The 24,151-nt window shown below is 41.4% G+C and overlaps 1 protein-coding gene across 7 annotated transcripts in view; it reads right to left on the bottom strand.

Annotated features, from left to right (window-relative positions):
- The window catches only part of ptprz1a (protein tyrosine phosphatase receptor type Z1a), a 38,525-nt gene that overhangs the window by 6,245 nt on the left and 8,129 nt on the right, over positions 1-24,151 (bottom strand). Inside the window, exons 2-20 of one of the 7 annotated variants that reach the window (XM_028957422.1) lie at positions 21,424-21,495; positions 18,107-18,286; positions 17,738-17,889; positions 17,431-17,526; positions 16,156-16,222; positions 15,776-15,933; positions 13,394-13,544; positions 11,966-12,150; positions 11,695-11,821; positions 9,939-9,979; positions 8,227-9,553; positions 7,435-7,923; positions 5,732-5,876; positions 4,154-4,245; positions 3,934-4,019; positions 2,866-2,886; positions 2,367-2,463; positions 2,192-2,277; positions 1,778-1,912 (exon numbers count right to left, since the gene is read on the bottom strand). In XM_028957422.1, the coding sequence (XP_028813255.1) occupies positions 1,778-1,912; positions 2,192-2,277; positions 2,367-2,463; positions 2,866-2,886; positions 3,934-4,019; positions 4,154-4,245; positions 5,732-5,876; positions 7,435-7,923; positions 8,227-9,553; positions 9,939-9,979; positions 11,695-11,821; positions 11,966-12,150; positions 13,394-13,544; positions 15,776-15,933; positions 16,156-16,222; positions 17,431-17,526; positions 17,738-17,889; positions 18,107-18,286; positions 21,424-21,495 (3,707 nt within the window). Of the gene's footprint in view, positions 1-1,777; positions 1,913-2,191; positions 2,278-2,366; positions 2,464-2,865; positions 2,887-3,933; positions 4,020-4,153; positions 4,246-5,731; positions 5,877-7,434; positions 9,554-9,938; positions 9,980-11,694; positions 11,822-11,965; positions 12,151-13,393; positions 13,545-15,775; positions 15,934-16,155; positions 16,223-17,430; positions 17,527-17,737; positions 17,890-18,106; positions 18,287-21,423; positions 21,496-24,151 lie in introns of all 7 variants that reach the window. The other 6 variants (XM_028957421.1, XM_028957423.1, XM_028957418.1 and 3 more) reach the window with 6 other exon arrangements.

Raw genomic sequence — 24,151 nt, 5'->3', positions numbered from 1 at the left:
TCAAAAAGTATTCTAATATTCAAAGCTTGGTAAAGCCCATTGAGTCAATTTTTTGCATAGAGATAAGTGTTGTTGCCTTGTCATATGAGCTTCACCTGTGACTAATAATGGATCAATTAGGTCTCAAGTGTGTATAAAAAGACCCCCAGTACACTATACTTTCACATCAACTGCAACTAGACCTCTGCAAACATGCCTAAGATTCACCCTGAGACTAAAGTGTTGATTATCAAGAGGCTGAAGACCAGATCCACCACTGATGTGGCAGGCACCTTCAATGTGTCTCAGCGTCAAGTACAGAGGATGAAAAAAAGATCTGAAGAGACTGGAGACGTTTTTGACAAGCCCAGGTCAGGCAGACCCCGCAAGACAACTGCTCGAGAGGACAGTTTGTTGGCTCAAAAATCCAAGGCCAGCCCATTTTCCACTGCAGCAGAGCTCCATGAGACCTGGTCACCTGAAGTCCCTGTGTCAACCAGAACAGTTTGTCGAATTCTGTCACAAAACAGAATTCGACAAACAGAATTCAACAAACAGAATTCGACAAAATTCGACCTACATGGTGGAATCGGTGCCCGGAAGACAGCACTAAACAAAAGACAATTGAAAAGGCCCACAGCCTGCTAAAAGGATGAATGGTAGAAAAGTGACAGAAGGTGGATTTTTTTCAGATGAATCCTGTGTTGAATCACACCACAGTCACCGCAAATATTGCAGGAGACCTACTGGAGCCCGCATGGATCCGAGATTCACCTAGAAAACAGTGAATTTTGGTGGCGGAAAAATCATGGTCTGGGGTTACATCCAGTATGGGGGTGTGCAGGGTGGAAGGCAACATCAATGGTCTGAGGCAAGGAGGCCAAATTCTGCAGCAGAATGGTGCTCCACCACATACTTCCATCTCCACATCAAACGTCCTCAAGGCGAAGAAGATCAAGATGCTCCAGGATTGGCCAGCCCAGTCACCAGACATGAACATCATTGAGCATGTGTGGGTTAGGATGAAAGAGGAAGCATGGAAGATGATACCAGAGAATATTGATGAACTTGTTTGTTCAATTTCTGTATAGGCGACAAAACTTTTGTCTTGCCAAAATGTGACCTTTCTGTCTTGATTAAATGATAAATCTTCTTTCAGTCAAACTAATTAAAGTCAATGCATTAAACATAATTTGGTAGGGTTTTAGCTTTTCATATGAGCTATTTCTAACACCAATTGATTAATTAAAAGTCAGGTTAATAGTAGGTGTTTCTACAAAATATATAAGTGACTTTAGAATCAATAGAATCATATCCATTTCAACAATTTGAGATTCCTAATGTTTGCATATTATACAGTGAAAATGCACAAATGTTTAAAAAATGCTATTAACACATAAGTCTATTTATAATTACACATGCTAAATACTCATTTTAAAATTATTTGGTCTCATTATTAGGAAACGTCAAAACCTCAACTGACATTTGACTTTTTCCTCATAGGAATAAAATAATATTGTAATACATTTTAACATTGTGAAAAATTTAGGACAACTTTGTCTGTCCTCTGTGCCTTAGTTGGCTCCAATAGCAAGGCTAGAATATTTTTGGGATTCTCTTATTCTGCATTTAGTCTAAAACTACCCACAGTAATGGCAGAAAGATGCGCCAATTTCACACAATGCTGATAAAAGTACATTTGAGAGATAAGACCTTGACGATTCTTCATTTCACTGGAGAGACAAAAAGAGTGATGAACAGGCAGATGGGTGGGGATAGACGAGTAAAGGAGACTCACTCGTCCCTTCTCAACCAGATTGGTGATCATGACGATCACGCCCACATTCTGCTCCCACACCATCCTCCAGAAGTCCTCAGTGCTGGCCTTCAGAGGGCCCTGCGCAGCGATGTATGCCTTGGGCTTATTGAAACCCTACGGAGAGGTGGCACTTGACTTTAGACACTCACAACACTCATTCATGCACAAGGCGCCTCACGCTGCTACAGCGTGGTGCTCTTTATAAACAGTTTTCAATGCTTACGTTTGCAAAGATTTTACTTTTCCCCAAATGAAATGGTTCATTGCAATTGACATCCCCCGAGAAAATCAAGCGAAAACGACTACACGATATGACACATGAAGCCCACACAGAGGCTGCAGAGTAGGAGTGAGAGAAAGGAGAACACAAAGAAAAAAAGCAACGGCTCTTACATCCACAAAGTTAGCATTGATGTAGTCTCCATGGCTTTCCCCATCTTTATCATTCTGTGGTGAGAGCCTGACTCGACTGTGGTCATCTGAAACAAGGAGGCACCCACCATCCCGCAGTCATCACTGTGTTTGTGGAGATTTTTCTACTCTTGTACGTGTGTAACATAAGACTTACAGGCCAAAATATTGATGTATCTGTTCTTGTTCTTGTTTTCTGGGTGATTGGAGCTGTCTGTTGTCGTTCCCAGGTCCACACTGCACGTCTGGACTTCCTAAAAAGACCATTTCAGCTGTCAGTTCATAAGTGAAGTGAATACATTTTTACAAAAAATTTTTTTGAGTACTGTGGTAATTGTGGGTAGATTATGTCTGGCTAGTTGTAATTATTCAATGTTCTGATTAACATTACAATAATGCTCATAAAGATCTAGTAGAGTAGTGCAGCATCAGAACGGAAAACAGCAGGGGGTCGCTTCAGTCTGGAGAACTGAATGCGTCCCAGAACAACAACAGCGTAGTTGGTAGCGCTTTGCAGCTCTCATGGAAACGTTCAGCTCTTCTCTTGTGAGAACGTCACAGAAAGTAGACGCAGGTGAAGGATGCATGACATTAAACACGGACTGACGCACGAAACAATGCAATAAAGAAAAACACTTGAAAAAGACAAGGCTTACCTCAAAAAATTCTTTCAATTTCTAAGGGGTGAAGTGAGAATGCAGTGGCAGAGCGACGACCATTCACCACACACAGTGAACAGAAAAAGTGCAATATTATACACACAAAAAGCACTGGCACACGGCACACGCAAAATCTCACAGGACCTCATGCGCTTAATGAGTTTCACGCGGAGCCGAGCAAGCATTTGACTCGGTTGGATTCCATCTGCACACCATTTTTTTCCCTGCCACTGGCGTTACTATACATTTTTTCACTTAAAAATCACTGAAGCCCGCTCTGTACTAAAACTATATTCTAATAGCTAATTGGCTGCCTCTTTATTTACATAATTATTTCATACGACCAACATTAGCTCACTTGTGTCCGAACGAGAGCACGATTAGCCATTATAATCCGGTCCATCGGATGCACACTAATGATTCTATGTTTAAGGCGGGAAAGATGGACAAAAAAACAGTGTCTGGATGGAATCCCAAAAAAAAAAACGTGGTGCATTTTAGGTTCTCTGTCAGGACCATTTACACCATGCTGCTCTGGGGAGGACTGACATGCTGAAGCTGATAATATATATGCAGTGATGAAAACAGTCACAGGGCACATCATCACTTAAATCCAAGCATTCTACATGAATAAGGATTGCAAGATGTAAATACAACATTCGCATTTAATTCAATAACTAAAATACTATAAAATGTACATAGAATATATAGAAAAAACTCATTACTCATTTTGCATCTTGCGTTCAAGACATTCCAAACAAGGGTATTATGGAGGTGTTATACTGTATATATAAGATGGTGTGATTTAAATTGATTCAGAGTTTATTTCTTTAATAAAAGTGCTGACTGTGTTTGCATGTTTGGTTTGGTAGTGTGGTCCCGAGGTGATTATAACAGAGATCATGTTTGTGATGTCCAGTTTTCATCTACTATGGAAAACACTACATGTGTGCTAGTCTTCTGTTTTTCTGCACTATGCCGGCAAGTGGACCAACACGCTTTGGGAGAGAAAGCCCCCCGAGGGCTGCAGGTACATAGGTGCAAAACAGGGACTTCTGAGCCCACCTCAAATTCTCCAGAGAAGGAGCCGGTGTCGTGGAGTTTTTCTACATGTCTGACAAACTGCTTCAGAGGGAACGCTTCGTGTTCATCTGAGGGAAACAGAAGCCGTCAGAAGGGAGGATGTGCTGAGACACAGATTCATTTTAAAGCCACTTTCACACCTCATTATTTCTTTCAACGTACAAATTTCAGCTAAATTAACTGGAATTTTCTCTGTTATTACCTATTGGACTTATCATAGGAGTAGAGGGAGAAGATATCACCCGTGGCGATGTGTTGTCCTCTATGTAGAAGTGAGCTGTCTGAAAGCACTTCCTGTATGAAAAAGGGAAAAAAACATTATCTACAATTATCATCGTTTCTCACCAGTGCTCTACTGCAGTGAGCTGGGAGACATAAAACAGTAATACAGTGTCATCTCTGCATTTTAGTGTGCTTTTGCGTGACTGTCTGTGTGTGTCTGTGCGTATATGTTGTATTTTTTATTTATTATTTTTACAATCATGACAGACTGATGGCGCCTGTCATGAGACTGATATTATGGAATCACGTTGTTTTTTTGCACAAAGATGTCAGAAGAAGCAAGATTACTGTTGTTATTATTTTGCAGACATAAGCACATAGCCAGTGTTTCATTTCTAATCCTAAAATGCACACAAGGTAGCGGCGGGGTCAAAAATATGTTGAAGTTAATCCTTGACAAGTTTTTAAATGATCACCCGAAAAGATCCCCTGATGAACCTGCATTGTGTCCGCCAAAATAGCAACATCTTCAGAGGGATTAGTGCTGAAAACACACCCCATAAAATGTCCCGGCAGATTAAAAACAGGCGTTTTAAGACGTCCCCTCGTGCCCACGTCAAGTGCACAGCCGCAGAGTCACCAAATGAGCACCATGTTTCCCAGCGGTGACACGGCCGGGACACACGGCGCATTACTGCAATTCTGCGCGACTTACAAGGCCAGAACAGGACTTGAGCGTGTCGGACATAATCAGGCGCGGGCCCTTTCTTCAGCGTCCGCCTGACTTCCCTCAGCCCGCGATGCGGCACAAACAAGGGATCAACATATCTGAGGGTTTTAATCACCCCGACTCCAAGATTACCAGCTTAACGCTCACCATCTTCGCACCAAAATAACAAAAGTTAATATGCGTCCACCAGACACGATGTAGAGTGTGTTTATGCTGGAGGAACCAGCCATTTTGAGGAGACTGCCAGGAGTTTTTTGGCTGCTTACATGTACAAATGTACTTAAAGAAGGTCATGTGTATTAAAAAAATGAATGAATTGGCCGATTTTTCAATGAAAGTGCAGTGACCTCTTCATGCTCAAACACTTCACAGAAGTAACACGCCCTGCCCAGAGCTTAATAAGAAACTATTGGTTATTTATAACCTCTGATCCTGGACACTCCCCTCCAGTCAAATGAATGCATGCAGCCAGGGAGGATATGTAACGATGAAACATACTCAGAATACAAAGAAGCATTTTAAGATGAGATAAGATAAGTCCCACAAGTGGGAAATTTACAATAAAAAAATTGCAGAAAAAAGAGGAAAGAAAACTCAAAGTGAGAAGAGCTGCTGTATCAGGCTGTCAAACACAGGGGCGCCGGAAGTATATATAGTATATATATTGCAAGGCAGTGCTTGGATTACAGTCCTTTTTTTAAACAAAGAATAGAATAATTTTGACTACATCTGCAGTGATATAAAAATGTTAAGATGTTGTTTGTGGAGAGGCGCATCGGGTATTTACTCTGGCAACACGTTGTTCATTTGTGCATTGGATGTCCTCACCTCCAGTAGATAAGGATGCCGATCAGCATAATTAGACTCAGCAGCGTGAGGGTGGACACCACAGCAAGGGGCACCACTGCCTTCCGCTGCCGATCTAAACTGCCCATCACGCCCACCCTCGACTCATGACTACTGTTGCTGGCATCTGAGGGACAGAGCGAGAGAAGTCATTGCATTGTCACACAGAACATACTGATAATGAAACTGGAAACACAAAGCGCAGGGAAGAGGCGGGTCAAGGGTTTATCGTTTGCAAACCAGTGGGAACGCATAACCGTTCCATAAATAAAATAAATCCACCTGCCAGAGCTGAACCACTCCTATTATTTACATTTTCTGCATTAATTAGACTGGGATTCTTCACAAGTGATGATGATGATTATAGTCAGACATGCTCATGCTTCTTCTATACTGGAGATGTTAGGAGGTTATAATGTGTTATTTGTTAATATAGGAAAAAAAGCATAAAACTAATAAACAAATAAACATGCAATACACAACTTGCAATAACAGAAAATCACATGTGTCAATGCAACTAAATTATATGAAAATAAGAGTTTCCAATAAGAAACTAGTTCTAAGTAAAGCAAAAGCATGTTAGTGTATAGGCAGCACTGAACCTATGTTTTATACATATCATGCAAAGTACATACACATAATAATTTCAAGTCTAACATGACATAACAGCTCAGGGGTTGTCTCCTTTCATATTAAGATGTGTGACTTGTTTAAATATATAAGTATGCGGTGCCATGAACGTCATTTCTGGAATCAAATCATGTATGAATGTGTGTAATCTGACCTGTTCACATAGAACAGACCATCCAGCCAACCAGCTGTCAATGTCTGTGTCCCTCATGACTGATTTGAGATCAAACCTGTCTGACCCTAATCCAAAACCACTAAACTGACCTTCACCCAAAAGAAACCCTGTGACACAATTATACAAGAAGAACTATGCTGCCCTCTTCTGGCAAAATGATGAGGATACACATTTGATTTATTTTACACATGGACTCTAAAGGTTTTGATAACTTGTATATTTTTTTCATGTAAGTTTACATTTTGTTTATTATTCTTTACTTCCTGTTTCTTCAGTTAAACAGTTTTAAATTTCAGAAATTAAGATCTGATATTGTAAAGTGATACCACTGGGACATGCTGAAAGCTATAATTATGTCACAGACAGGACAGACTATGGACATCTGTGGTTATAGGAAATTACAAGGTAATAGCGCATCTTAGTGACAAGAGACAACCCCCGTTTTCTTTATATACTTAGTGATTATTTAAATATAGCAGGTTATGCATGATAATAGATGCTATTGTGATACATGCAGACATTACACACATCTGATGAGGGGTATGGGTTTGAGAACATATTGTTCTGTCAGAATCAGTTCTGGTCATCAGAAACTTCCATGGGTGTTAGATGATGTTCCCACAGCAGGTCAATCCAAACCTTACCTTCTCATCTGCCATAATTTTAAAGTGCATCAGTGTTGGGATAATTTTGTCTGTTTGTTGCAGAGTGAGCAATTCAAAGTTGCTTAAGTACTTGCTCTGGATCTCAAGAAGTTGTCTTCATCTTTGGTGTGCAGCACAGGCACCCCGAGAGGTGGACTGCAGAGCTCCAGTGGTTAACATGGCGCCCTCTTGTGGAGAGTGACTGACTGCAATTTTCTGAGTGGCCTAAGTTTTACCTGCAACAGGCTCCTCTTCCTCGGAATCCCTCTCTGTGCGTTCTGGGATGCTGAAATCAGAAGAGGTTTCATTGTCTACGAGGCTCTCCTGGCCCGACCCACTTTCTTCTTCTGTTCCACCCAGAGCCCAGGAACGTCCTTTCATCCCTATTGTCACGGTACTTTCTGTGACGATCTCATTCTCAAAGTAAAAGGAAGAGGAGCGCTCATCTCCATTTTCATCTGTCTCCTCGGATGTGGGAACTGTGGTGGTGTAAATGGTGGGACTGACAGACATGAGGCGGTGGGCTAGTGAACCCTCATCTCCCGAGGCTGATGCCAGACCCCTTTCCCCTTCCTGGTCCACGAAGGCCCAGCCTGACGAACTGCTGTCCACATGCCCCTCCATGTTGAACGAGGGGACTGCCGAGGTCGCCTCGATGGGATGTGAGGCTGAGGGGGACGGGGTAGGGAGGGTGAGAGGTGGGACACTCTGGACACTGTCGGTGGCTGCAACAGAAACAGGCAGGTCACTACAGGACAGGGAGGAGGACGTGGGAAAGACAGCAGAAGGAGACAGACGGGCCCCAACATGCAGCGCTGAGACTGACGTTTCACCCGGAGGAGGACTGGAACTGGAGGGCCAAGGTGAAGATAAAGATGGGTGATCTACCACGCTAGTGAAGGACTGGCTTCCACCGCCTTGTTTGGAGATGGAGAAGGGCAGCAGGAGGACAGAAGAGGCATGCAGAGAACTCCCACTAAGGACGTGTGGTGAGAGAAAGGCCACGTGGGTGGATTCCTCAAAGCTACCTGAGACAGAGGGGGTGAAGTCAGGAGTCGCCGCCACCAGAACGTAGTCGCTAGTGGAGAAGGGCAGTGAGGGCTGGAGGGATGTGAGAGGGCTTGGGGTAGAGGCAGGGTAGGTGCTACGGGGATGTGGAAAGTGAGGTGTCCAGTCTGACTCCGCCAACTGCGGCGGCACCATGCCGGAAGAGTCCGGAAGAGTCACAAGGGAGACGGTGTTACTTTGTACAAGTGTCAGATCACCCAAGAACACAGACGATGAACCAGACAAAACATAACCATCATAATCATCATCATCATCATCATCATTATTATCATCATCATCATCATCATAATCACTCCCATTATCATCATCACTGTTACCCTCACCAGTATCACCATCACCACAATCACCACTGAAGGTCAGGTCTGTTGTCCAAGGAGACAAAAGGAGGGAGGGAGAAGTGAGAGTTGGAGTAGGCGGGGACGGGGACGGGGAGAAGGACAGGGTGCCAGCAGACGACAGCATGGTGGCAGCATGCAGGGGGTCCAGGCTGGCTGCAGACTCAGACAGCACATGACCGGGGGCAGGGGTTGACACAGAGGACACAAGCAGGCAAGAGAGCGGAGTGGCAGTGTCACACACAGTGGGGTGCGTGGGGACAGCACTCTCACCGTTGGACACCAACTGGGTGGTGTGTGAGAGAGCGACGCTGAAGCTGGTTGTTGTAAGAGGGGGGAAACGTTCACCAGGGCTGGTAGGCTGCAGCGGGACTTCTGGTGAGAAGGGGACTGAGGAAGCTGTGGGCGAGCTTTCTGGGACTAGGATGATGTTTGATACACTTTCCATTTGGTCAGTGGTTGTGGTCTCTGGAGCTCCTGGCCCCATGTCCTCTTTTACACCAGTTTGGGAAGAAGTGGCTTCAGGGCGGGGTTGCGAAGTCGTCACTGCTGCAGACGTGTAGGTGGTAACACTGAAAACTTCTCCAAAGGCCACTGCTGCACTCTTGCCTGCTGCAGTGCTGTCTTCTGAAGCTGATGTAGAGGCAGATGTGGTAATGACTGTGGTGCTCGGTTCATCTGTTGACTCTGGAAAGCCACGCCCTTTTGGGACCAACTGTGGAGCAGAGACACCTGACAGTGTGGTGGGTTGTTCTGTGGTGGTGTCCAGTGGTGTGCTTGATCTGAGGGTGATGGGAGCTGTGCTTGTAGTTGTGATGACTTGTGGTGTCGCTGTAGATGTTGTGATATCTTGTGCTAGAAATGTAGTTGTTGTGATGACCGGTGCTGGGACTGTTGTTGTGACTGGATCTTGGCTTGGTTTGACCCCAAATGGATTGGTTCGATAGTAAAACTAGTGAAAATAAAACAGAAAAGAGAATGGAAAAGACTGGTTAAATACCAAAATAGGGAACCAGTCTAGCCATGCTTGTTCAGTTTGCATGCTTGCTAGTTTGTTTGCTATTATGTATGTTAATCATGTAAATTTTACTCAAGGAACAAGTTTTAAGGAAAAATCCATCTAATGAACATAATTGAACATAATTCAAATCTAAAGCATGTCTTCAAAACACACATTTTGTTATAACATGACTACAACATACATGACATATTAAGCATTTATGTAATGCATAGTTCAGATCAAAATATATGTTTTGACATGCTTGTAATTTTTCTGGCAAAAGTGGTAAAAATGAAAATAAATACATTTAAGTACATTATCTGAATTCAAGTTTTACCTCTTCTTCAAAATCAAACATGTCATCAGAATCATCTTCTTCTGAAATAAAAAATGATTAAAAGTTAATATGAGAAAACACAGGGTTGTCAAGGTAAAAAGTGGACTAATTAGACCAATTTTATGTCTAATTAATCCAAATGTTATTTAATTCATACATATATTGTAGATCAGTAATAATAATATTTAATTACAATTACAATTATCAATTACAATTAGAAATCTAATAATCTTACAGTCTATACAGTAAACCCTGAAGAATAAACCCCCTCAAGTTCAGGGGGGACGTGTATGTGAAAGAGGAAGCTTAGGAAAGTTAATGAAAAACTCACAACAATACACAAATTCACACACACTAAAAGTAGAAAACCATTCGGGGTTTACAAAAAAAACATTTTACATTTAGTACTATACCTTAAAGGAAAGTAATAAAGACACACAATCTATTTAAAACCACAGATGTGCTTTCAGCTCTCTGAAGCACAATATCCACAAAGGCTGTGACAACCTATGAGTAGCTAACATTTGGGATCACTGATTTCACTTTTTACACTAATGAGCCATTATGCGTTCAGCAAACTTTGTGAATATGTAGGAAGAATTAAAAAGTAAGAAACAGAGATATGGAATTGGACAGGGTCATCCACATGGGGTTCTTCTGGGTCAAACGGTAGAAAAAACACAGTGAGAAAGCATCGGCAGGTCTGTGCAGGCTTGTCACAATCACACGAGAACAGTATGGGGGAGCTGTGCTACCCACATGCACGTGGACAGTTCCTCACACAGGACATGCACAGAGCTGGAGATGTCATGGCGCTTACCTTGACTAACTTTACACAGAATGGAGCAAGTGCTGCAGGCCAATTATACAGGAGTAGGAAGCATGGAGCAAGGGTTACTTTAAACATGAGAACATTATGATCATGTTGAGTGTGCTGTTTAAGTCTAGGGAGTAAAATATCATGTCTGGTGCATGCGCGTCAGATTCCTAGTCTGCTTCATTTCTCATTCAGTTCACAAAAACACTTTTCAGTTCAGTCATGCACATGGATATTGAAATACAGTGAAATATGATGCACAGGATTATATTTTACCAAAATTAGTTTATTATTGGTATTGGAAAAAACAACAAATACATGTGCAGCTGATTTTCATACACATCTGGTGTACATTCGTATTGTAATTAGTAAAAAAAAATATCTAATTTAAATAAAAAGAATAATACTGACACATGGAAATCACACATGTTTACATTACCAACACATAACATTTTCTGTGGGAAAGCAAAAGATTAATGTCAAAGAAGGTAATCTGTTCCCGGAAGAATACAGTGAAAGACACTCCCTCCTTCCCTCCCCCTCAAAAAAAGAGATTTGGAAAAAACACAAGAGTAGTGGAGTAAAGAAAGGAGGTTTAAAGAAAAAAGGCCACAACTGAAAAACAGGCAACAAGCACCATTCTTTGTACCCTCAGGACCCTTATCAGGTTTTCATACATTTAGACCTTGCAATTTTTTGTAAAGTTAATGTACTGACAGATTAGCAAATTTAGGACTAACTTACCTAAATCCCCTGTATTCTCATTTTTAACAGTGGAAGGCCTACAAAATACTGGTTTGCAAAAGATGACTATAATGAGGTGACAGCTTCTTTACACTGGGGCAAGTCTGAAGAGAGAGAGAGGTGTGGGGCATAACGGGGGGGGGGGGTGAAATTAATCTCCGTAGAAACGGTGTCTCTGGGCATGCTCAGTCTTACCAGGGTCATAAACAGGCATGTCCACAGTCATCTGGTCACTCGGACGGCCATACAGACCACTGGTGCAGACAGCCACCACCTGAACCACATAGGTGGTGTTGGGCGACAGATCCAGAATTATGGCCCCCTGGTGGGGAAGAGCAGAGGTAGATTTTGTGAAGGTTATTGAAGTTATGTATTTCTTTTGTCATTAAACCAAACTTTCCAACATTGGAATATCTACTCAACCTCAGCAGAACATTTCCAAATATAAAAGTGCCATGGTCTTTACCACATCCTGGTCTCCATCAGTCAGGTACTCCAGCACAGGTGCGTCCTCTCCATGGGCATGGTGATAGGTGACAGAGTACCTGTCGATGTTGGTATCATACACTGCGCGGGGTCTCTCCCAGATCACCAGCATGCTGGTGTAGTTGTGTGGAATGGCCTGCATGTTCTCCGGTTCTGAACTGCAAACTGCAGCACAGGGGAGCCATTACACAAATGCCCACGACAGAGGCCATTCAAGAGAAGCTTTGCCCGTCTGGATACTAGGGTCCCCAATCCAGTAAGCAGCGACAGGTCACACTGAAGCCAACACTGAGCCCACAGTTCACCATCTGTGCTCAGTGGAAGAGATTAACTAACCAGCAGGAAGATGAAGATCACAAACAAACAGAGGGGGTCAGATTAGGGTGGATTTGGAGTCTCAGGAGGACTCCAGACCATTTAAATTAAGACTGAGACAATGGGTAAAGATGTATCTGGTCACAAGGATATTTTCTTAAACAGTGACTATAGAATATATAGTTTCTCGAGAAACCAAGACAGAGCTCACTATTAACTTTAGAGTTAATAATTTCATTGATATATTAATAACCAATTGCATTATTACTAAAAACACAAGGGAATCTCATGAATAAGACCCGGCAGAAGAATCTGTTATCCTTTGTCAACACCAGAGTGCAGCACAAACCACATCTTATCTTAACTTAACTTCACAGACCTGATTATTCTATAAACCTGCCAGAGGCAAAACTCAAACACTTCTCTCTAACTAACAGTCATCTCTTTGTGAAGATGACTGCAGTAAAAGTGGGTCAGTGAATGAGTTTGCTTGTGAAAAGCATGGAGAAAAGCACCACGTTGGCAGAAGATGAGGGTTAGGGTTGAACACATGGAGATGTGTCTTACTACTGACACGCCAATGTAGACGCAATGCAAACTATGCATGGCATGCTATTTACAATCAACGCCGCCTTGAGGGGGTAACTGTTTAATCCGGGTAAGACAAGTGATGGCTTGTAGAGGCTTTACAGGATTAGTAAAAAAGCGATGACCTGAGGTATGATACCTGGACTCTCCTGGACTTGTGCAGATCTAAAACGTTCTCAGAACTTCCAGTTCTATTGGTCAAAAATCTGGTTTAGCTGAGCCATGTTCAAAGCCAATGTGTGATAATAAATACACACAGATCTGGGACCATGAACCAATCAAATTCTATATAAATGAAAGCTTCACCCAGACTGTCATTGTCTTTCAATGAAGCTGTGGTTATTAATGGTGTCAATGGTTAATATTTACACATCTCACCTTATAGCTATTAGTCAGTTTTACATATGTCTTTTTTTGTATTGCCGGTTGTGGAGTGTGCGGCAGATAACAGTGTTTAACAGTGCCAAGCAGCTTCAGTGAGCGTGTGGGAGTGTGACAAACTCACCAGGAACAAGCACCTCTTCAGTGCCGGTGTAGGAGGAAAAGACCTGGCCCATGAATTGATCTTGCTGTTCCCGAAAGTTGTTTTGTAGGTAGTCCATCAGCATCACATAGCCAGCCTGCTGCATGGTCATCACCTCGCAGAACACCTCCAGCTACATCACACCACAGAGCAGAGAAGAATAGGTGTTGAATCCACACATGCAGACTTACTGCACTGTTCAGTCAGGTATAATGGACAGTAAAAAAAACATAATTAGTGTGTTCTGATAACCGATGGTCCATCTAAGATAGACGCCGTGATTATGCGTCATGCAGTACTATCCAGATCCCATTATCTCACTAAATTGATTGGCCTATTATAAATAAGTGATCAGATCTTAAATAATCTCTCATTTTTTGCAATACATAGCAATTACATCAATTACTTTTCTGTACTTTGTGTAAACGACTTTACACAAATAAGTCTTATTGTTACTGTGACAATTTTGTAATTGTGTCCAATACCACAATATATCGGGGTAACATATCAGGAACATTAAACAGACACCACACAAGATCTCTCTGGACCATCTGACACACTGACGTCTCATTGACCCAGCGTACCTTCTTGTTTAATTCACAGAAGACCTCAGGCAAAACTCGCCTGAGTGGAATGGCATGGCTTTCAGCTAATGAGCTTATTTTTCGCACCCTCTTATCCCCTTTCACACCAAAAACCTGTTCACGTATCAGGTAAAAACCACACAGCTTACATAACAAATTTTCATTTACACCGAGTCATCCATTCCAGGAAAGCAAAGGAAGAGTTTTGTTTTCCCACATGACTGTATTTCACATGCTGCTATGGAGTGTGAACTTTTGCAACATGTGTAAAACAAACGAGACATCATATAATTCCGAACAAGGGAGGTTTAATTCACTGTGAAAATCCCAAGATAAAACATCAGCTATTTAGTTCTCTTATATTCTGGATTGAAGTGAAGGCTATGCAAAGATCTGAAGGCAGCGCAAAACATCAGACATATAAAGACAGAGACGCCACTCGAGACATTTTATCAGCCAGTCACAACATGGTAATCCAATAGCTCCAGTCCACACTGGAGCGTTTCAGAAGATCCCCTCATGTTTCCCAGTTAGTGGGGAATAGATGACCAGTAAACAGAAAAACACCAGTAAATACATAGTGTTGGTATGGCTTTGACATAGTGTTGGTTAGTGTTAAAAGTTGAAGTGATTGTCACTTGTGATACACAGCACATGATGCACACAGTGAAATGTATCCTCTGCATTTAACCCATCACCCTGTGTGAGCAGTGGGCAGCCTGTCCAACATTTAGAAAAAGGGTCTCAATGGACCTAGAACATACTGTCTGATTATACTGGCCAAACGCACAAGTACCCGCTCCTCACAAAAATGACAAAGTCGCATCACCTGCAGCACGACCCATTAGTTCTGGGCGAGAGAACAGAGGGCACAGCAGGGTTTCCACGGATCCTTAAAATGTCCTCAATTTGAGTTTCCAAAAAATAAGGCCTTAAATATCATTAAAATGACTAGTAATCCTTAAATCTAGACTTTAAAATACTGCAGACCCAATAAATAAAATAAAACAAGCCTTCAATCTGTCAGTAAGCACTTCCATGTTTACTTAGTCCAGTGAGTGTGTCAGTGCCCAATCCAGACCCCTGCAGGCAGTGCCATATTATGCCTATACTGTGCTCATGAATGTGCTGCATTTCACAGCAGGTGAACTGGCAAGCTACATTACCTGGCTGAAGCATTGTTTCAACATATTTGTATTAATAACAGCATTAAGGTGCTGATCAGTGATTCATCCTAAATCTCATCCTAAAGCACACTTTCTTGTAGAACTGGTTCCTTGACTGTAGTGCAAAAGCTACAAGAGAAGCAAAAGAGAGCACAATAGAGTATAACCCCTTTGAAACATACCTGAGATAATACCTTGCAACCTTATCATTACAGCTGTTCAAAAGATCACAGTCACTACTGCGAGTCTATGGTTACAGACAACAACAGGATGTGAACAGTTAATGGCTTTGAGGGTGTGTGGGTGTGTGTGTGTGTGTGTGTGTATTTGTCTTTGTCAGTGATCCCTCTGGCAATTTTCTTTGATGACTGACATGTACATTCAATCCATCATCCAATGGCTGGCAGCCCATGTGCACTTTTTCTTTTCTGTTTTTTCTTTTTTGCTAATATTCTGTCACGGAGAACATGCAGACGCACACCAAAACAAAACGAAACACATGTTGACAGAGGGAAAAGAGTTTCGTCCTAAAAACTTAATCCACGTGTCAAAAAGGGTTTGTGTAAAAGTTGAAGGGTTTAGGGCTTCTCTGCCATGTGGGGAGAGGCGCAGACCTGAGTCTCAGAGATAGCGACGGTGTTCTTAAAGACAATCCACTCCACTGTCTCCGAGCAGGGCGGCGTGGTCAGAGAGCCGTTGTAGATGAAGTACTTGTCTGTGGAGTTGGGCAGGAGGCCCTGCAGAGAGAACGGTCCGACGCTGCTGTTCTTGCCTGGAGAGATAAGTGAGGCCAGAGGGCAAAAAAAACACTGAGTTGCTTCAACGTTTGACGTTTACCATTACATTACAACAAAGATACGAGCGGTTGTGGAAGAAATATTCAGGTTATTCATTCAAGGATATGTGAGAAAACAGAGTTTAGCTTCTATAATTAGATTTTGCAGGTTAACACATACCAAACAGACACTAGACAACAACTCTGTGGTCCACATACCATAGCGGCTGACGCCGCTGACGGCCTCGATGATGGGCATGTAGTCCTCATTGTCCTGGAAGCTAGTCTACGGAGGGGAGGAAAAAGCACCCTGGAGTTTGGTGGAAGAAACTCATACATGTAACCACGGCCATTTAAAAAAAAATTTCCAATCTATCAGTACATATTACATTAGTGGCAGCATTTGTAAGTGATGGCTCGTGAGGGTTCAGGTTTGTGACTTTGACCTTTAAGGTTAGGCAGTGGCACACACAGAACATGAAAAACAAGTAAGAACGTCACTGGGTTTTTTTTCAGGCAAAAGAGCAGCCCTTTGATCTCTAATAATAACCCTTGGACTCCACCCTGACGATTTGACAAAAGTCGTTCTGACAGATTTTAAAAATAAAATCATTGTATTAATATGTGTCTCTAGGGTATCTACCGTGTCTGCTGAATCAATCAAGGTGTAACAACATATTTTCATCTCATTAACAGGGCAGTTTAATCACCAGGTCGGGTTTGTCAAATAAATACCAGTCAGTCAGCTGAATTTACAACTAGATTAACCTGTTTCAACTACTATCACAGTAGTATATACCACAGGTAAAAAATCAGTAGTTACAGGGACAGTCAGAGACACAATGGTAACCTTCTCATCTGTAATAGTTATGTTCAGTACAAGAGTAAATATCTATTTTTAAAACAAATCAAATATTTCCTAAAATTCATCATTTGCATCTATTCCAAAGATACCATGTACCAAATTTGCTGAGATTCATTTATTTATACTGTTCATAATATAATGATCTCTTACATTCAGGATTTTACAGGTAGTCTAAACCCATGCCCTGAATTTACAACTCTGGGGATTATACCATCACACAAGCATGCTCACTTGTGCACATATGCTTAATTATTTTTTGCGGCTTGAGGTCTTTCATAAACTCCAACATCAGAATGAGGATCCACCCCACCTATGTACTGACTGTACAAGTCTGAACAGGTCTAATGTTTTTTCATCTTGTCTCTTTCTGTTCCTCTCGTTTGATTAAGCTTTAACCTTTAGGTTGACAAATCCCCTTAGGAATGACTGTGACAGTGAAATTTTCCTTGGAAAATGTGTGGTGTTATTCGCAAAGTACCCTTACCTAAGGTTTAGGGTGATCAACCAACTTTTTCTGAACCCAACACTTACAAGTCCTGCAACTTCTATTGTGTTATTCAGTAACGCACTTAACATGGGAAGGCTATAAGTCAAGGCCACTTCCGTAAATTAAAAAAAATCCCACTTACTTCAAACAACACAGCCAGGGCTGTGATCCTCCCTCCATCACGCAGGGCTTCATCTATAGATTTATATCGAGGCACCTCATAACAGTATATCTGCATCTGAAGCATACATGATGATAGCTTTGTTACACATATGTAATTTCAGCTTTTTCTTACATAGGCTCTTTAATGTTGCCTTATTATGATATACTTGTATTAGTGTTGATGTCAGGGTTTGAATTGATGAACACAAAACATATAATGCTATCTTATATGAAGATCAGTATCAAAGTGCTGTTGTATTCTCCAGCACAGAAAGACATTTCTTTACCTCCAGGGGAAACTTGACTCCATTGAGGCCATGTTCTGAGCCATCTGAGGAGGCGTTGCAGTGGCCCCAGTGGAAGGTGATTCTCCCCACTTTAAACTTAGACCTCAGTCCTCCTCCACTGATGTAGAACTGACCATTCAGGTCAATGGCCACTACAAACCAGGATTACATTACATCCTCATAAACATAATACATATATAAGGGAGATCAATTACACACCTTAAAAAGACAACTATCGCCAAATTGGATATCATGTTGTAACTTAGGCCCAGAGAAGGTTTGTATTACTGTACATGCATAGCAAATCTCTGCATACATGTCTTTAAAGATATGCACATGAAATATAACCTTTCACAGGAAAATTCTTACCCGTCTTTCCATCGTTCTTAATTGTGGCATCGCTAGAGGTCATTTGGTCCCAGCCGTCTAGGTCTAGCTTCTGGAACTGAACTTTGACCTGTGTCAGCCCCTCTTCAATGTTGATGGGTGACTGTTTGGCATTGTTGCATGATGGGTATTTCTTGGCCCAGTTGTTTTGGTTAAGGGTTCCTGCCACATTAGAATGTTACATGTAAGGTCATCTGTGCTGCTGTGGTGTTGATGTTCAGCTGCCCGAGGTTTTACAGTTTCTCCTACATTAATAGGGTAAGTTAAACACTAGCATATAAAGAAGCAACAGGATAAAAAACAGAAACAAATCCACCCTGAACCCACACTTGCAAACATGCAGTATGACAGGTACACTATTAGATTAATTCAATGATACAATAGGATCTTAATCCAGGGGGTCCTTTTTGGGGGCGCCTATTTAGCCCCAAAACAATTGAGATTAATGAGGTCATCCTTGGTTCTAGGTCAAGGCCATTAGCATGTCAATGCTGCCAAACGTTCTCGGCTACAGCACGGCAGCAGAAGCTACAGCCTGCAACACATCACCTGTTCTTCTACTGCATGCTTTCCTGGTTGTTTAATGGAAATTTGACATTTATGATCCTGATTTCTGGATACAGTAATACAGTACTTGAAGTCTCTCTTACCCCAAAAACAATCCAAGAGAGCATCAAAGCCAGTCATTTTTTCCAGTAAAACACCAACATGGATTGTACTTTTAAAGAGGAATTATGCTAGATTGACTGAAAAAAATAAACTAATCCCCTTAATGACAATTTCACTATAACTAATATACCTTGAAGTCATTTTAGATAAATGGTTCATTTATTTATTTTATACTTAGTAGTTATAGAAGTAAAATTAAAGGCCCAGTTTATTGTTTACTGTTATTTGAAGTAATCTGTGATGAAACTAACATGAAATCAACCATGTTGAATTTTTCTCATCTAGAAGTCTGCAGAATTAGCATGCTTGTTGTGGAGTGACGCAAATGGTTCTCTCATAAACTCTGTTGAAACCACATGACACCTCACACTACATATATATGACATCATCAATCTTTTTCCTGCTTGCCTTTACCATCATTGGAAGCACTACATTTTTTGTAGGCCAAGTGGTCCTGCTCAAGAAACTGCCATCATGCCTATACCAACTGACCCAGCATTATCGGTACATGTGTTCTTCAGTAAATGAACCTGTCTAGTCCATTTACCAGTCCTCATTTGTTGCAGAAAGAGTTTTTATACATGTATGCACACACATACAAGCAAATGCATTAACTGTTAACTAATTCAGACCAGAATTACTAAAACTAATCAGAAAAATTCACATTTCATCATACTGATGTCACATGAGAGTCTACCCACATCAGACTGACACATCATGACTGACAAGCCACAGAAGGTAATTATGATAATGAACATTGCCAGTCTCATAAGTAATGTTATAAATGTAGAATCAATTAGAACTTTATATTCTTAATTTATATTCAAGACTACATGCAAAAAGGTTTTATTTCAGGCTGCTGAAGTACAAATTGATTTTCAATATAATTCATAATATTTACATTCATATGTAATATGAATTGACTATAAAGGCAGCTTGCATACTATTGAAAACCACCAGATTCCTGCATGAGACTCATCCCACTGGGGGTTAAAAGCAGGGACTGAGCTGATCCAGGACCATCAAAGAGGAAGCTGCCTCTGGGTCAGATGATCAAGTGTGAAAGTACTGCCACTGAAGTACCCTTCCTACTAGTTTCTCTCTCTTGGTCTGTGTTGAAGTGTGTTCTTTCACATGGAAATTCACTTACTCATGCCTCACTACTTATTTTAAAACATTCCACACACACACACATTCGCACATCCACACACACTGTAACACTACAGTGTACAAACCACAACAACACATGACACTTGTACGATCACTACTGGTAACAGCAGATAAAATGTCTGTTCTCCATGCTGGACCCCAAATGCATATGCATGCAATCTCTGAAACTCCGACTGAATCCAAATGTAGATATCATCACAGAGAGTCCAAATTCAAGTCCCACTGCAGACAAGAGGTCAATAGGCCAATTACTACAGTGTGTTTTACACTGGCATAATGTTAATTTGTGTTACAACCTCAGACAAGTAAAAAAAACAAAAAGTTTGTGTCCCTCAGAAGACAGTTGGCACTAAAATTATGCAATATGACTAAAAGAGTGCAGGGGGTGTGTGTGCGCAGGATAGCATTGACATTCAGGACACTAGTGGGGAACAATGCCCCATCTGCCACCCTGTGCCCACCCGTCTGCATACAGCCTGGCCCCATAATGCCCCTTTTGTTATGCCAACTCATGTGTCACCCAGATTTGGTTTGTTTTGACGCGCCTATGTTGCATAAAGGCAAGGCGAGGAGAAGGAGGGAGTAAAAGAAAAAGAAAGAAAGAAAGAAAAATGTTTCCTCCCATTCTCCATTCAACTCTCCTGGGTTTGTTTTTTATCTTTATTTAGGTGTACTCCCTAATGAAAATGCTTTGAAATATGTTCAATATCAGTGGCCGGTGTCTTCAGCCAAAATCATTGGCATACAATATCACAGATTGGCAACAGAAAATGTGCCAAACAGGCAACTCGATACCAAATCTGGCCTACTTTCTAAAAAGAGCTGCCTCTGGATTCAGGGAATCAGGGGGGTCCAGATATGTGTGGGTTTGTTCCACTGAATGCGATGAAGTTGATGATTGGCATTGTTTGGCATTGTGCAGTCATGTACAGTTACATTCCTTTTTGTAGTATCATCACTACCAGTCACTGGTAACACACTGACAGTAGGTAGTAGTGTGGGTTTATTGTCATTTCTGTCCTATGTGCATAGTACATCATAAAAGCGAAACAACATTACTACGTGGTCATGGTGCAACACAAGAGCAGACCAGAGCAGCAAAAACACACTGGACCCGGGGTACCCGACTTGATCGAGCCACACAGACTTGGATTAAAATATTTAATTACCGTAGACAGTCACCTGAGTAACACCGGCTCGGACAATGACCATTAAACATGGTGACATCTAAATCAGACCAACTTAGAATGCTGCGACCAGACCGGGTTGAAAATAAACTACTGTACATCTCACAAAGACAGGTGTGTAGCTTTCAATGTTTAAAACTAGCAAAAACATTCCGATACAGTTTTCTTCCTACTGATAGTATTCCTACTGACAGACCATTTATGCTGAAGTGACCTCACAAGGTAAAAGATAAACAGGAAAATAAGAAAGATGCCATTTAAAGCCATACTCACCAGCATAAGACCAGTCAATGTTCTCTGTAAATTTCTTCTGAGATCTGGAATTGTATCCATGGCCGAGGTCCACTTTTGAAAAAGAAAAGATTTTTAGATTTTTTATTCTTTGTCTCTGTAATATATGATGGAAATATATGATAGATGGGAGAATTGATGGATCTCTAAACTAAAAATTTACCTATGTATACCTAATATGAATTAAATGCCACAGAGGTCTGTGAGAACCAACGTTTTCAACCCAGTCCTTAAATGGATTCAAAGGATTCAAGAATTCAATGAAATGGGACTACAAGTACTGGTGAAGTTTTTAATCACCAAAGACACAACATTCAACAAGGACACACTGGTTTCAAGGTAGAAAAAGTGATCTCATGTACGCAATGTATGTAATTTTTGGGGTCAAATTCAATTTAGGAGTAAATGAACAAATAAATTACAATTGGTATACAGTGTTCACCCGAACAACAGAAGGAACCTGTAACTTTATCTTTTGCCATTATCTTACTCATTCACTCCCTCTTTCTCTTTCAGATCTTGATGCCAGGCACTGGCAATGAGACAGTAAAAGACAAATGGGCTGGTCAGACGGAACGTGAAGAAAGAAAGAGGGGGGATCTGAGGCAAATTTCAGAGGAAAAAAAAAAAACAGAAAGCTTCAGCACTATGCTCTGGTTACGGGTTCCTGAGATGCTGCCTTTCCCCAAGAGAAAATGTGACTTACAAAACTGGGTACAAAAGGAGAATTTCACAGGGATTCACCACAAGTACAGGACATTAGTGGGGTTTGAACCTGTGACTACCACATACATTATGCTTTTTAAATATAATTTTAAAAAAATGTAATTAAAAAAAGTTACGTTAATTACATTTTACCCATAAGGGTTAAATTACAGTCAGCATATCCACAACCCTGTACGTCCATAGTTTTAGCCAGTTACATAATGTATGTGGTAGTCACAGGTTCAAACCCCACTTATTACCATTGTGTCCTTGAGCAAGACTCTTAAACCAGCTACTTCAGGCAGAAGGTCCATAAATGTAAATGCAAATAGGTGACTAGCTTTGGGGGGAAAGGTGTTTGTGTGTTTATTTTTGTGTTAATTAAAATGCATTACTGTGCAAACTTGGATTGTGTAATTATTTTGACACTGTCCCAGTTCAAGCATCATGGATTTGAGAGAAGATCAAATAGCCACCACCACTGTACCCATTTTATGTTATGAAGACAGGTGTCTCTTTAAGTACACCATCGCTCTGTCTTTTCAGAATAAGGTTCCTTCATTCACAGGATGAATGAAAACAATATAAATTACAATGCCATGGACACAAAACACCTTTCCACTTGCTCTGCCAGTACAACAAGCAAGGATATATTACTCTATGAACTAAATTGAAGACGGAAAGTAGGTCTGGGCTATTTGGTATCAACAGAGAATTACAGCGTAGGGTCAGTTTACTACAGCTTTGTCGTACTATTGTCTCCATAACATGGCGTTCTCTTTTCAGAGGCCATCTGATAAGGGAAAGCAAATTCCGACTGGAGGTCTCGTATCTGGCTTAGCTGCTGCACCTGAACAAATATACAATCCGATTCACTGTTCACTTTGTACAAAAGGCCTAAAAATGTCCATAGTCTACAGCAATTCAGCAGACAACAGCAGGACTCGAGAGGTAAACATTCAATAATACACTGTTCACTATATGTAAAACAAACTGAAGACACTGTGGTAGTAGGTGGGATTTGAACCTGGGTTTCTGGTTCACTAGGCTACTACCACCCTACACGAGCATGTCATGGAGTGTGTTGCAGCACAGTGCATGCACTTGCACTGCAAGTGTTCCTGCTGTAGTCACGGTGCCAGTCTGATTGTTTTTCTCCGAAGCAAAGATATTCGGTTTCGTTCAGTCAACAGGTTACCTGTCTGGCAGCGTTGCAGCCGCGGGGCTTTGGTTTCCTCAAAGCCTGGTAAGGTGCTGCAAATAGAGCTGATCAAAGCAACAGCTGTCTGTGCCTGACACTGAGCTGGTGTCCTTCACTAAATGGGTGCTATCTTCAAAATGCAGATTACACCCTGACTCTTAATAAATGTTGACGGGATATTTGATTCAAAATATGCTTTTGTGTGGATAGCTAACAAAGCTAATAATTAAAGTTAAAACAAAGTGGCGTAAAGAATTCGTTTTATTTGGCAGTGGTGGCCTAGCGGTTAAGGAAGCGAACTTTCATGGCTGCCCACTACTCACCAAGGGTGATGGGTTAAAAGCAGAGGACACATTTAGTTGTGTGCACCATGCGCTGTGCTGCAGTGTATCGCAATGATAATCACTTCACTTTTATTATTATGATTAATTAGTTATGTGAGGATTTATTTAGATTGATTTATGTTTTGTTGTTGCTATGACAATGCATTGTGAAGGACACCTAATAACCCTGCAACCAATAGTGTTTGCCTTTTCCAAACATAAAAAAGGCCACTGGAACCATATGTCTACCAAGCAGATACTATCACTGCCTAATTGTCTTGTTAAACCACAGATCTGCATCATTACACTGTCAAGATGCTGAAAGAGTAAGAGGCTTAGTGCAACCCTGGGAGACACTGGGAAATGGGAATATGGTCTCACGTGAGCAGTTCTGATTAAATGTGGCCAATTACACTGGAGGGTAGGAATGTTTATTCTGAAGTGTGCTTGCTTTACAACTGACCAGCTCAAGATTAAAACA

This window comes from Denticeps clupeoides, chromosome 17, assembly GCF_900700375.1.
Source record: "Denticeps clupeoides chromosome 17, fDenClu1.1, whole genome shotgun sequence".
NCBI classification, from domain to species: domain Eukaryota; kingdom Metazoa; phylum Chordata; class Actinopteri; order Clupeiformes; family Denticipitidae; genus Denticeps; species Denticeps clupeoides.
The sequence above is the reverse complement of the archived record's forward strand: the minus strand, read 5'-3'. Positions and strand labels throughout refer to the sequence as shown.